The sequence below is a fragment of the Grampus griseus genome (genome assembly GCF_964374135.1).
Source record: "Grampus griseus genome assembly, chromosome: 10".
Lineage (NCBI taxonomy): Eukaryota > Metazoa > Chordata > Mammalia > Artiodactyla > Delphinidae > Grampus > Grampus griseus.
In genome coordinates, this window is record NC_139004.1 from 67,523,827 (window position 1) to 67,536,391 (window position 12,565).

At 57.3% G+C, this 12,565-nt stretch overlaps 1 protein-coding gene across 4 annotated transcripts in view; it reads left to right on the forward strand.

The window, feature by feature from the left end:
• Positions 1-10,228, forward strand: part of TEX264 (testis expressed 264, ER-phagy receptor) — a 29,295-nt gene extending 19,067 nt beyond the window's left edge. For all 4 annotated transcript variants that reach the window (XM_082663322.1, XM_082663325.1, XM_082663324.1 and 1 more), the window contains 2 exons: positions 5,812-5,980; positions 9,673-10,228. In XM_082663322.1, coding sequence (XP_082519448.1) covers positions 5,812-5,980; positions 9,673-9,965 — 462 coding nt within the window. In that variant the 3' untranslated portion in view covers positions 9,966-10,228. The remainder of the gene's footprint in view (positions 1-5,811; positions 5,981-9,672) is intronic.
• Positions 10,229-12,565: the final 2,337 nt, after the last annotated feature.

The following is a 12,565-nucleotide window of genomic DNA, read 5'->3' on the forward strand; positions in this document are numbered from 1 at the left end:
GGATAATCAATCAGCAACATTTTCGTTGGCTTATAAGCCGAACTGGGCTCAAGGTCCTTGACTGCACAGATGCTGCAGACTAAGCGGCAGGATCTCGGAGAGGGATGGGCTATGGAGCCTGCCATGGCAGCAGCGTCGTCTGGGAGGCTGTGGCTCCCCTTCATTTGGAAGGGAGAGTGTTAGGATCCCAGGTCTGAGCCCCTGAGCTCCCCATGTAGGTACTCACCCCCACACTCCCCAGCCCTCTGCTCTTGCTCCACAAGGGCTCAGAAGGCCAGAGCAGGGCTGAGCTGGGATTGAGTATTGGCTATCTGGACCCTGGGGAAAGGCTGGGCATGGCTGCAGATCAGGACCTGCCTGGCCCACCCAGGTATTAGGATGCTTAAGGGCCTGTGCCCCCTGTGCCTGCTTAGAGGGAACTACTCTTGCCTGCTTCTGCCCCAGCCCACGCTGGTCTCCACTGCTGCTGAGGCCCCCCTCTTGGGCTGCCCAGGAAGCCATGGCCTGGGTGAGAAGGAATATGAGCAGAGGTGTAAATTGCATGGCAAGCTGCCGGCTCTGAGGTGAAAATGAAAAGTCTTCAGGCAGCGGCGGCAGCAGGCACAGCAGGCTGGGGTGCCAGGCACAGCGCCCTGCTCTCCCTCACACCTTCCCCCTTCTGCAGTCTTCCCCAGACTCCCACCCAAGCCTTGCTTCTCTGCCATCCCCTCCCCTGCCATTTGGGGTGGGGGTGGGCTCCCAGTTCGGCCCTGGGCTAGACCTGACCCCAAGAGGGCCTTCATCTCTTTCTTCCATTATATCTGCTAACTGGCTGATTAGTGCACAGAAAAATGGGCTGTGCTTTTGTTAATTTTGTGAGCTTAATATTTTTGGTAGCTTCTCCATTGATTCTTTTTGGGTTTTTCAAGTGTACAATTGTCTTTAAGTAATGGGGGTTTTGTTCATATTTTCCAATTTCTCACTTATTTTAAGATCATCTATTCCAATCTCTTTATTTTACAGTTGGGGAGATTGAGACCCAGGGAGGGGTCAATAGCTAGGCCAAGGCTCTGGGCTCCTGCCCGGAGCTCTTTCTGCCACTTCCTTCCCCCTATGTCCCGTCCCTGGCAACCCCATCTCATTCCTTTTCTCCTTTGCCTCTCATTTGCAGAGCTTTGGGCTGTCCTGCTCCAAGGGAGAAGGGTACTCACCATCCCTTCTGCAGGCTCTCCCTTGCTAGCACTGCAGCATCCCCAGAGCTGTCTCCTGCTGTCACTTCCTGCCCCACAGACAGGCTTAGGTTTTGGTCCAGAGGCTGTTGAAAGGCCCATTGGGTATAAGAGGGAGCATGGGAGAGGGAAGTTGACGGAAGTTCCTGGGCAGAGTAATAACAATGTGCCACATTCCAGCAGCAGCCCCCGCTGCGCCTCCGCCATCACTTTGCACATTCGATGCAGACCAGCTGCCTAAGGGGCCTCCAGGGTCTGAGCCCCCACTTGGCAGGGACTGCTATGTGCAGGCGGGTGCACGTCAGTGTCTGTGAAATTAAAAATGAGCATGCCTCACTTCACCCAGTGAAGAGATGCCATCACCTTGGGTGGGATGCAACAGCTGTTTGCTGGCTGTGTGGCTGCCCAGCTCTCCAGCCTGGCGTGGAGGGACAGGTAGGACTGGTCCACTCAGAGTGAACAGGAAGACCCAGGGCCCCTCACTTCAGTGAGACAGGAAGTAGAGGGCTGTGATGGGGTGGAGATTGATAGAGCAGACCTCATCCCTTTCTGGGCCTAGAGCTCATCTAGGAGATGCATGACCCAGACCTTGGCCTGCACCCATTGCCTTGTCCTTTTGAGGATTTGAGGCCGCATAGCTCTGAGCAAACCCAGGCTCTGGGCAGCCTGGGAATGGGATCCACCATGTCTCCCCTGCTGGGCCTGACCTCTTCTGCACTCCACACTCTCCCCACCCCTAGCCCAGGCCAGGGCACAGGTTGATGGTTTGAGAGCAGAACACCAAATGAGAGTAGTTCAAGTCCTCTCTCTTTCTTCCCTCCTCCCCTCTCCTAATTCAGTAAGAACTACCAGGGGTGGCACTGTGGGTCCTGTGGGGAAACCTTGGCTCGGCATATGCCAATCTGGTGCCTTTGCAGGAGCCCTGAGCTGCACCCCACCCAGGACATGAGCTCAGCCTGAGGTGAGGAGGGAGCGTGTGGTGTGTTCCCAAGGTAGCCAGGTCAGTGGCACCATGGCAGCCTTTTGTGTGCTGCTCCTTCCCTTGTCTGCCGGCACCCCTGTGGGCGGTGTGAGCACCTGGTGTTGGTGCAGGAGTGGTGGGGGGAGTGCTGGTGGCTGAGGTCTCCTGGAAATCCCTGCATTATGGGTGGTGTACCAAGTCCACCTATTGTTTCTGTTTGTGGAAGCCCCAGGGGGGAGGGAATCCTTGGAGGTGTGTCTGAGGGACTGGAACTCTGGAATCCAGTTTCTAGCAGTTCCTAGTGGCACCTTGGCATGATTAGCTGACTTCTTCCTATTAGGCGGGGAGGATTATAGACATCTGCGTCTCTCCCACCTTGGAGCAGGGCTTTGTGATCCCCTTGAGTCTGCGTGTGCGAATGAGTTGCCCTGGTTTGTGGCCTCATCAGGTAGCCCGTAGCTTCAGTGGCCAGAGCAGGTTCCCCTGTCCTGGTGATGCTTCCTCAAGCGTCTGGCTGTCTGGTCTGTGGGAGGGGTTGTGCCCAGGGCTGGGAAGACTCCAGGCCCATCCAGTCAGTCCCCTTTCCCTAGCAGTACCGGCCCAGTGTGGCATTGGCCTGGTGTCCTTGACAGTCAGTTCTCCAAGGGCTCCCTGAGGCTAGCTGAGGGAGAGGCAGCTGGCCTTGCCTTACTTCGATGATTTTCCAATATTTACCAGGTCATCAACACGCTGCCCGGGCCACAGCTCCTGCTGTGCAGAGAGGACCTGAGAGCTGGCCCATGGCTATCCTCTCTTCCCTCAGAGACTGCACCTGGCTGGGAGGGAAAGGGCTTGTTCTCTCTGCCTGATCACTTAGGGACAGGGCATATGGCTAGTCCTGCCCCCACCCTCCATCCCCAGCCCCCCACTGAACTCATTCTTGGTCAGTGGGCAGAGCGTGGAGAGGGATCTCAAGGAGAGGCTACAGGGACACTTATAAGCCCCTCCCCCTATCTATGGGCCTGGTTTGGAAGTTTCTGCCTTTGCCTTCTTCCTGCCCCTTCTCTGCCCCTGAGTCTGAATTTTGACAGGATCCAGCATGTGTTAAAATGATTTGGGCTGAGCCGTCAATGAGATTTTAATTAGCTCCATGCCTCTCTCCAGTAGGGAGGGCCAGGGTCCCCCAGGTGGCTTGGGTAGGACTGGGCTGGGCTCGGGTATTAGGCTGCCCCTCCAGGGGCCTGGGGACAGGCTTGGGCAGCTGGCATTCTCTGTGTGGGATGCTGTGAGGAGGGAGGGCTGGGCAGGGAAGGAAGGGCTGGGTAGCCCCAGGCCACCGTTTTCTCTCCCTCCTCTGTCTCCCCTGTTCCTCTGTTCTCCCGGATGGCTTTGAGATGAAGGCGACGGCAAGGATGGAGGATGCAGTTTCCATGGCAACGGGGCTGTCCACAGCCAGGCAACTTCAGAACCGGGCTCTCCGGAGGAGGCAGATGCACAGAGCAGCCACAGAGAGCTGCCTCCCGCCTGCCAATGAGGGGGCTGGCAGAGCAGTTGGCAAGGGTGGCTGCTTGGTGCTACCCACCCTGATGCCTGGCCTCCAGGAGAGGGTGGAAAGGGCACTGCTCCCTCTTATCATCCCTGTTACTTCCAAAAGGAAAGCTAGGCAGGTGGCTTGAGTGTTGGCGAGGGTTGTCCCTGGAATTTCTGGGTGGACACGGGCTCTGATTCCTAGAAGCATCCCCAAAAGCCGACTGTCTTCAGCCCTTGAGAGATGGGCCTCCGGGTAGCTGATCACCTCTCGGCAGCTTCCTTTTGGACCCTTTGAATGCCCAGAGTATGGAATGCTGGTGAAGGCCATGCCCTGATTGGGTTCGGGGGCCCTTTCCCTCTAGCTATCAGGGAATGACCTGGACCTTCTTCAGGGAGCCTCCCTGACCCTGGCCTCGTGACCAGTTCACTGAGTGGGGTTCAGGTTTGGCAGATGCTCGCCCCCAGGTGCTGGCAGTAGAGGAGCCCCAGAGCCTGGTAGCTACTCATTCCTGATGTTGTCTTCTTGTTCACCCTCCTCCTGAAGACCAGGGCTGGGGTGGGTGTGTGGGCAGGTGGAAAAGCAGAGGCAGCCATTGATGTGTTTGGAGATGGGAAGAGCTGGGGGCATGGCCTTATTAGATGGCCAAAAGAGCCACCCATGTTAGCAAAGAAGGTCAGACTCAAACTATTAAAAATAATGACTTTCCTTCACTGCCCCTGGAGGTGTCAGGGCTAGGGTGTCCCACTCTGTTCAAGCTCACAGAGTCTTAGGACGAAAGGCCTTGCCTGGGTCACCCATGGAGTCAGAGGCTGAGCTGCAGCTAGACCTTGGGCCAGGACATCCACCCCCATGTGGCCTCCAGCCGGCTGCTGAGGGCCCTGGCTGGATAAAATAAACCTTCCTTCCCTCTCTCTCCCGGGGGCTCATTTTTCTCTCTCTTCACTTGCTTCAACTGGAGGGGGGTTCCTCAACCCTAAGCGTGGCCAGGCAGGCAGACAAGTGGAGTCCTGGAGTGGCTTCTCCCCACCGGGCAGTAAGTCTCTCATTACCGCTAAGTGGAAGGCTTATTTCAGAGCTCATGGTGAGAGCCGGACGGGTGCTATAAATAGCCGTGTTGTGAAGGTTGGCGGGTGAGCAGTGACAGGGCAGGGTCCTTGCAATCATCATAGTGGATAATTGTGCTCCATTGCGGGAAGAGGGCAGGCTCAGGAGCAAGATGCACTTGACCCCTGTTCTGGTTTGTCTGTCTGTCTCAGGGCAGCTCTGGCATGTATCTGTGCCCCTTTCACATACACTGGGGGCTACAGAGCACTGGGCTCTGTGTTCACGCAGAAGGGAGTGGAGTGCCTGTCTACGTGTGGGGACCTATAAGCTGGCACTTCAGCCCACTGGGGAGTTGGGCAGTGTCCAGTATTAGACCTACTTGTCTTGCCTGTTCCTCCAGCCTAGAGTCTGCCACCTCCCCCTTGGCTGAAACTCAGGACCCAGGTCTGAGAAGGGGTGGGAACCAACCACATCTGACAGTCTCGGAGGTTGGAATAGACCTGAACCAGCAGGGGAATGGGAGTAAGAGAGAGGTTTAGCTGGCCTGGAGCTCCTATTCAGGGTTAGTCAGTAACATGTCTGCAAGGGCAGGGGCTAGGGGCCTGAGAGTCAGGGGCACTGCCTCTCCTGATATTGGTGGGTCAGTCAGCATTGTCCAGGGCAGAGAGGAGGTCAGGGCCATGGGATCCTGAGATGGCAAGTCTGGCAGGTCAGACCTTGGCTTGGCTTGGGTGCCTGGGGTCAAAGACTGTGGGGTCCCTGTCCTAGGGTATTCTGGGGTGCTAAGCTTCATGGCTCTGTGAGACCAGTGCTTTCTGGAATAGCGTTTTGGTCCCAGGATTAGCAGTGCCAGGCTCCTGGGTTCTTTTAGCACCTGTCCTAGGACTCCCAGGTCCTCAGACCACTGCCCCCTGGAGTATGAGGTCCTGCCCTTAGGATGCTGTGTGGGTGCCTTCAGGAGATTGGGGCAGGAAGCGGAGCCAGCCCCCTGGGAGGGAATAAATAATGGACAGTTCCTGGGGCCACTCAGGGACGTGTGGGTCAGAGGCCCTGTAGGGCTCATTCCGCCTTTCGCGCTCTCCCACAAGGAGCGGAAGTTGTGTGCCCACCCACGGCTGGAGATCTACCAGCAAGACCAGATCTATTTCATGTGCCCACTGGCACGGCAGGGAGACTTCTATGTGCCTGAGGTGAAGGAGACAGAACGGAAATTCCGGGGCCCTGCAGAGGCCAATGATGCCCAGGTGGATGGCACAGGTACGGGGCAGGGGTGTTGCGGGAGGAAGAGGGTGGGGCCTCCTCCCTGGCTGGGTCGCACTGTGGGTGTCCAGGCGAAGCTTCACAGAGGTGGAAGAAGGGACCCGTCTACCCACGTGCAGAGTTACTTGTTCTTAGACACGCAGATCCATGTAGGTGTGGCTTCACACGTTACCCCTGGCAATGCAGGTACAAAGACCCTGCCTGGATTCCCTTCAGATGCAGCAGGAGTACCCTTGGAAACACAGATCACAGACAGCTGGATGCTCATGGGAGGGGGCTGAGGCTGCTCAGGAAAGGCATCACTTGGGAGGGCTCGTCAGGAAGTGAGATTGGCTCTGGATATGGAAGGTAAGGAGAGGAACAAGGTGTCCCCCAATATGGGGCCCCACCCAGAGCCAGCTGCTTTCTTCCTTCCGAAGAGGAACAGGGGGACTTCCCTGGTGGCCCAGTGGTTAAGAATCCACCTGCCAATACAGGGGACACGGGTTCGAGGCCTGGTCCGGGAAGATCCCACATGCCGCGGAACAACTAAGCCCGTGCGCCACAACTACTGAGCCTGCGCTCTAGAGCCCACGAGCCACAACTACTGAAGGCCATGTGCCTAGAGCCCATGCTCCGCAACAAGAGAAGCCACCGCAATGAGAAACCTGTGCACCACAACGAAGAGCAGCCCCTGCTCGCCACAACTAGAGAAAGCCCACGTGCAGCAGCTAAGACCCGATGCAGCCAAGAATAAATAAATCAATGAATCAGTCAAAGAGGAACCAGAGAGCATGCAGAGGGGAGCCAGGAGATCAGCACCCTGCCCCTTCCATCAGAGCCAGCCTTCCTACCCCAGGTCCAGGCCAGTAGGTTGCTTGCCTGCTCTCAGCCCACCCCCTTTCGTGACCTCTTGTAACCCTGAGCTGTCCCCAGGTGCGAGGGGACCTGCTGGTAACATCCCAAGTGGTCTTAGAGGGTCTAAGGCTTGGCCATGCTGGTGGAGCCTCATGTGACTCTGGAGGTCCATGACCTGTGGCAGTGGTACAGGGCTGGGAGGAGAGTGACTGTCCCTCTGCACCTCCTGCTTTAGGAGACTCTCTCTGTCCATCCAATCTTCAACAGCCAAGGTCACCCTGAGAGACATGTGTTGGCGGGGGCAGGGGGTAGGTACTGGGAGGCAGCCTTCACTCCCTAGGGGCCATGTCCAACACAGTTAACTTCATCTGCCACTTAATTACCTCCATGGGGCACTGCTTCCACCGGCCTGGTAGTGCCTGGCAGACACTCTTCAGTGCCCCTACTGTGGGCACAGGACATACTACAAGGTCAGCAGGCCAAGGCAGTCCCCAGGGCAGGAGGGGAGCACCTTGACCTTATTTCAACCTCCCTCAGCTGCCTGCACCCCTTTTCTTTTCCCCCCCACCCAGCTCCCCTTTCAAACACCGCCTGCCAGGGTGTTGAAGGACTGCTTGGCACCCACTACAGCTGGCTGCAACCTAGCTCCCACGCCCCCGGCTCCTTGGCCTGTCCTACCCACCAGCCTGCCCACCCATTCCCTGGAGTGGGGGCAAGGGGTCTGCTCTCCGCTGATAGGGTCTGCCCTGGCACCTGGGGCGGACTCTGGGTGTCTGCCTGCCAGGTGCATGCCACTTGCGCAGCAGTGTGTGGTGGATGCCTGTCTGCCCAAGGCTTGGCCTGTCCCTGTCTGCCTCCCTGCTGTGGCCCCCGCTTGGGCTGGGAGGTGAAAGGGGGGTGATTAGCTGCCTTGCGCCTGTTATTACATTGATGTATTATTTAGCTCCAGAGAGGCAATGAATATTTGATCTTCTTGCACTGGCTCTGGGCAGTGGAGGAGAGAGGGACTGGGGTGAGGTGGCAGCTTCATTTTCTGCTTCAGCAGCCTTTGGGATTTAGGTGCTACCCTGCCTTGCCTGGCCTCTTCTGCCCTGGGACACAGACCCAGGACTCTGGACTTCCTCCTGTGCAGACCTTGATGGAGCTGGAGGGTTGCCACTTCCCTGCCTTGGACTCCTTTGCCAGAAGTGTCCACATGTACCCAGGGGCTGTCCTCATGCAGCATGCTGGTCCCTGGCCTGAAGGGGCACCCCTGGGCTCCTTCCTCTGATCATTCCTAGCCTAGGAACTGGGAGAGGGAGGAGGCAGCTAGCTGGCAAGCAGGCAGGTTCCCATACCTGGGTCCCGAGAGAGCCATTGGGTGGGTGGGTGGATTGAACTTAATGGGGCCAGGGAGAAATTATCCCCCTCCTTTGCTCCTTTCAGGCCTGCAGCCTCTGGGGCACCAGTCATTATTTAAGGCAAGAAAGAGGGTCTGGAGTCCTGCCCCAGGGTCAGAGGGAACCACCTATAATTCAGGGAGTAGTCCTGGCTCACTCTTGAATACCTCCACTCTGGGAGCCATGACTGAGGCCCCAGCAAGAAGAGGGCCCTGGGCCAGCAACCTGGCACTTACAGGGCTCATCTCACCTCTGTCAGTAGGTCCCAGAGGTCATCTTGGGGCCGAGGAGGCTGAGGGAGCAGATCCCACCCCACCCCACCCCTCACCCTGGGCTCCAGCTGAGGTTCAGTGAAAGTTCCAGGCCAAGTCCGAAACGCCAAGCAGTCCCCAGCTGTGCCGGGCTCGGGGCTCAATCACCATGGAGACAGGATCTGAGGAAGCTGGCCCACCCGTCACTTTCTGTGATGTTTGATAGCTGCCCCCTTCCCTCTCACACAGGAAGGGAAGCATATCCGCCTTTTCTCGATCTGGATTCCTACGCACAGTAGGCCTGAGCTCTTTGCTCCTCCTTGCCACCCCCAACTGCTGTCAGTGCCTCTGACCTGAGGAGGTGAATTGAGGGGCTGCTCCTGAGCAGGGCAGATGAACCTGCCCTGGAGGACGTGTTGGGGGTGGGAGGAGCAGGCTGGGAGACATCTCAGGGCACTCCAGCCACTTGCAGAGTTCTCCCATGGTCCCTTCTGCTGCTTTGTGGCTCAGGAGCCACTAGTGGTTGGGGATGGGTAAGGACTTCTCTGGGGTGACCCAGGCATAGAAGAAGAAAGTCCTTAAAATGCTTCGTCCCAACACCCTCCTCCCGTGTAATTGGTCGAGGATTTCTCAGGACTTCTCCATCCCACTCCTGCCCCAGCCTCCTCCTCAAACTGGGGCTCAGTGTGGGCCAGAGGCAGGGATATGGCTGCCCCTTGGGGAGCCCTGCATGGGGGAGGGACACAGGAGAGCAGGCCTCCTGGTCCATTCTCCTGTCCTCAGGCCTTATGGGCAGTGTTCTGGCCTTGGAGAAACCTCTCTCCAAGCCTGAAATAGGGGGTGGAGGAGGGGACACTACTTAAATCTCTGTCCTACCCTCAGCTTCTCAGGTTGGGGCTGAATGGTCCTTAATGGACTATTGGGGGCTGGGGGGCAGCAGGCTTTGTGGGAGTGCAGGGAGCTGAGGCTAATTCAGGGTAGGGAGAGGAGTATACAGCAGGCTGTCCTCTCTCACTCCCTCCCTGTTCTGTCCCTCTGCCCTGCCAGTGCAGCTCAAGACAGGGCAGAGGGCAGCTGGAATGAGCCTCTTGAGCCAGGGGCAGCTTTATTATTCATGAGCACACTGTGTATGCTGAGTTGCTGGGCTGGTGGGAGAGCCTCAGTCCTCTCCCTGGAGGAGGGGGTGGGGGCCCTAGCTAACCTGTGCTCCCTCTTCCTCCAGGAACTGACACGATGAGTGACACAAGTTCTGTAAGCCTGGAGGTGGGTCCTGGCAGCCGGGAGACTTCAGCTGCCACACTGTCCCCTGGGGTGAGCAGCCGTGGCTGGGATGATGGTGACACCCGCAGTGAGCACAGCTACAGCGAGTCGGGTGCCAGCGGCTCCTCCTTTGAGGAGCTGGACCTGGAGGGCGAGGGACCCCTTGGGGAGGCAAGGGTCGGCCCTGAGGCTGAACCCCTTGGGGTTGCCAAGTGGCCCCGGGAGCCCAGTACCCCTGAGAAGGGCGAGGAGTAACCCACAGCCTGCACCTTCCTGTGGTGCAGTTGCTAAGGAACTGAGCAGCCTCTTCAGTCCTCTTCTTCCTCCACCTCCCGGGCTCAGGCGGGGGCCAGGGGTCTCAAGCGGACCTGACTTCTACTGCCCTGGGCCTCTGGCTAAGCCTTCTCCTCACTGCCCTCTCAGCTCCCAGAGCCAAAGGAGCCGGGACCGTTGGCACCGAGCCCCCGCGGCTGCCACCCCTGTTACATCTTTTTTTCAGATTCACATTGGAGCTTCCAGGACCCAGAATAAAGCAAATGCTTTTCTTTGTTTTAGCTGGATTTGTACTGTGCATTTGTTTGTTCCACAGTGGTTCTGGTTCTTGGGGACCCCAGAGTGGGCAGGAGCACCCCCAACCTGAGGAGAGGAAAGAACTTGGCCAGGTACCCTCGGGGGGGTGGGGTAGAGGGAATTGGAGGCCTTTCACTCCCTGTTCTTTGGCCCCACTTGACAGCTGCCCCTCCATTGCAGCAGCCCCAGAGGTTCCCCCAGGCTGCTGGAGAGCAGCGGATCAGGACAAGGGGTGTGAAAGCTGAGCATGGGGTGCCTTCTGGGGCTCAGGAGTGGGGAGCTCACAGCCTGCCTCAGTCTGCTTCCAAGGGATGCCTTTGTGTCTGTGGCTAGAGTGTGCCTGTGCTGACACTGTTATCTGTCCAGCCGGTGAGGACATCCCCGCTGTGCCTGCCAGTGGCTGTGTATCTGCGTGTGTGCATGCGAACACACGCATACCTTTGGTCTTTTATGTGGTGGCTGTACCTTGTGTGGATGGCTATGTGACTCTGTGCACATGTTGCTGTGCTTAGTGTCTAACTTCGGTTGAATTATAGGGGTGTGAGGCTGGCTATCTGGGAGCATCACTCGGGGGGCTTTGTCCATATACAGCTGTCTGTGTGTAGTTATGTGTCTGTGTACAACTGTGTTTGGCGGGGTGTGTTCATGTGTAAAGCTGTGTGTTTTTCTGTGTCCATATGTAAAGCTATAGGTCTTTGCAGCTGTGTGTCCATGAGTATAGCTATATATGTGTGGACATGTTCACCTGTACAGCTACGTATATGTGTTCATGTGTACAGCTGTGTGTCCACATGTAGAGCTATGAATTACGGCTGTGTCTGTGTATGCAGTTGTGTGTTTATGTGTACTGCTATGTGTGTGGCTGTGTCCACATGTACAGCTCTGCATGTAAGGCTGGGTGTGTGTTTGTGCATAGCTGGGTGTGTAACTGCATGTCCATGTGCTGTCGCGGGACTGTGCAGCTCACTTGCTGCGGGCCATATAATGGCCACTTGGGCTTGTGCTGTGTTTATAAAGCCCCATGTCTTTTGTGAGGCTGCCTTGGTGAGTGGGCTGGGACTGCTGTGCAGCTCCTCTCACCTCAGAACCCTGCTACTGTCAGCCCCTCTGCTCCAGGGGCCCAGGCCATCACTCACCTACCCCAGGGAGCAGTTGCTCTGAGACAGTGGAGAGGGTGGGAACAGCAGGAGCTGGCAGACAGCATGTCTGTCTCTCCAGCCTTGTCTGACAGCTCTGTACCCTCATCCTGCTGCCACCTTGCCTCATATTAGCAATGGAGTTTGTTTGGATTTGATGTCTTGGTCTGTTGTACAGCTGTGCTCTTTTCCAGAGCAGTGGAGCGTCCAGTTTCTGTGTCCAGGGAAAACGCCTGTCCTTCCTTGGTGACAACCCCCTGCCCCCCAACCCCCAACGCCAAGCCCATATGTAGGTGTGTGTACCAGAGGGACCTGGGATTAGCATGTGCTCATTGGCATGCATCTGAGCTAGCCTTACCTCTACTGACACCTGTGGAAGAAAGGGCAGCACCAGGGGAACATGTATAGATGCTGTGCCCCTTAGTACATGTTAGTGCGTGCGTTATGGCTCTGGGGCTAAATCTGGGTGCAGCCGCCCTCTCCAAATCCCTCAGTACAGTGTGGCGAGGCAGATTATCCACCACCCCTACCCAGGGGTATCCTTCCGCACTCTGCTGCAGGAGGGAAGAAGACTCAAGAACATCTTCTCAGAGCTGTCCTCCCTCTGCTCGGGCTCCAGCTCCTGCTCCCTCCTATGCAGCAGCCAGTTTCAGGAGCCTCTTCCCCAGCCCCCTCCCTCCCAGATCCCCCTGCCAGCCCCAGCCTGTCCCTCAGGGTTGACCCTGAGTCCCTGGTCCTGCAACCCCACCCCCCACCCCAGATTGGTATCTCTTTGCCATTAATGCCCTTTGCACAAGAGAGTGGAGATTAATGGAGGGGTGGGGGGGAGGTCAGGGCTGGATGTGTGTGGGGTGTAGTGGTTTTAAAGGTCATCTGCAGGAAGGAAGAGAATGTCCCATCCTCCTCTGATCCTCCCACACACACACACACTCCATCTCTTCCTTCTAGTGACTCAGGCCCCAGCTCGCACTTGGGGCTGAAGACACATTCCCCCACCCCAGGCCTGGCATGTGGACGGAACTGCAGTTCATGGATACGGAGAATCAGTGTGAGGACAGGGATGCAGCAGGCTAAACGCTCCACCTATCTCCTACGTGCCTCTTTACCTATCTCCCAGTGGACCCCACTACCCTAGGGCCAGCCCTCCCG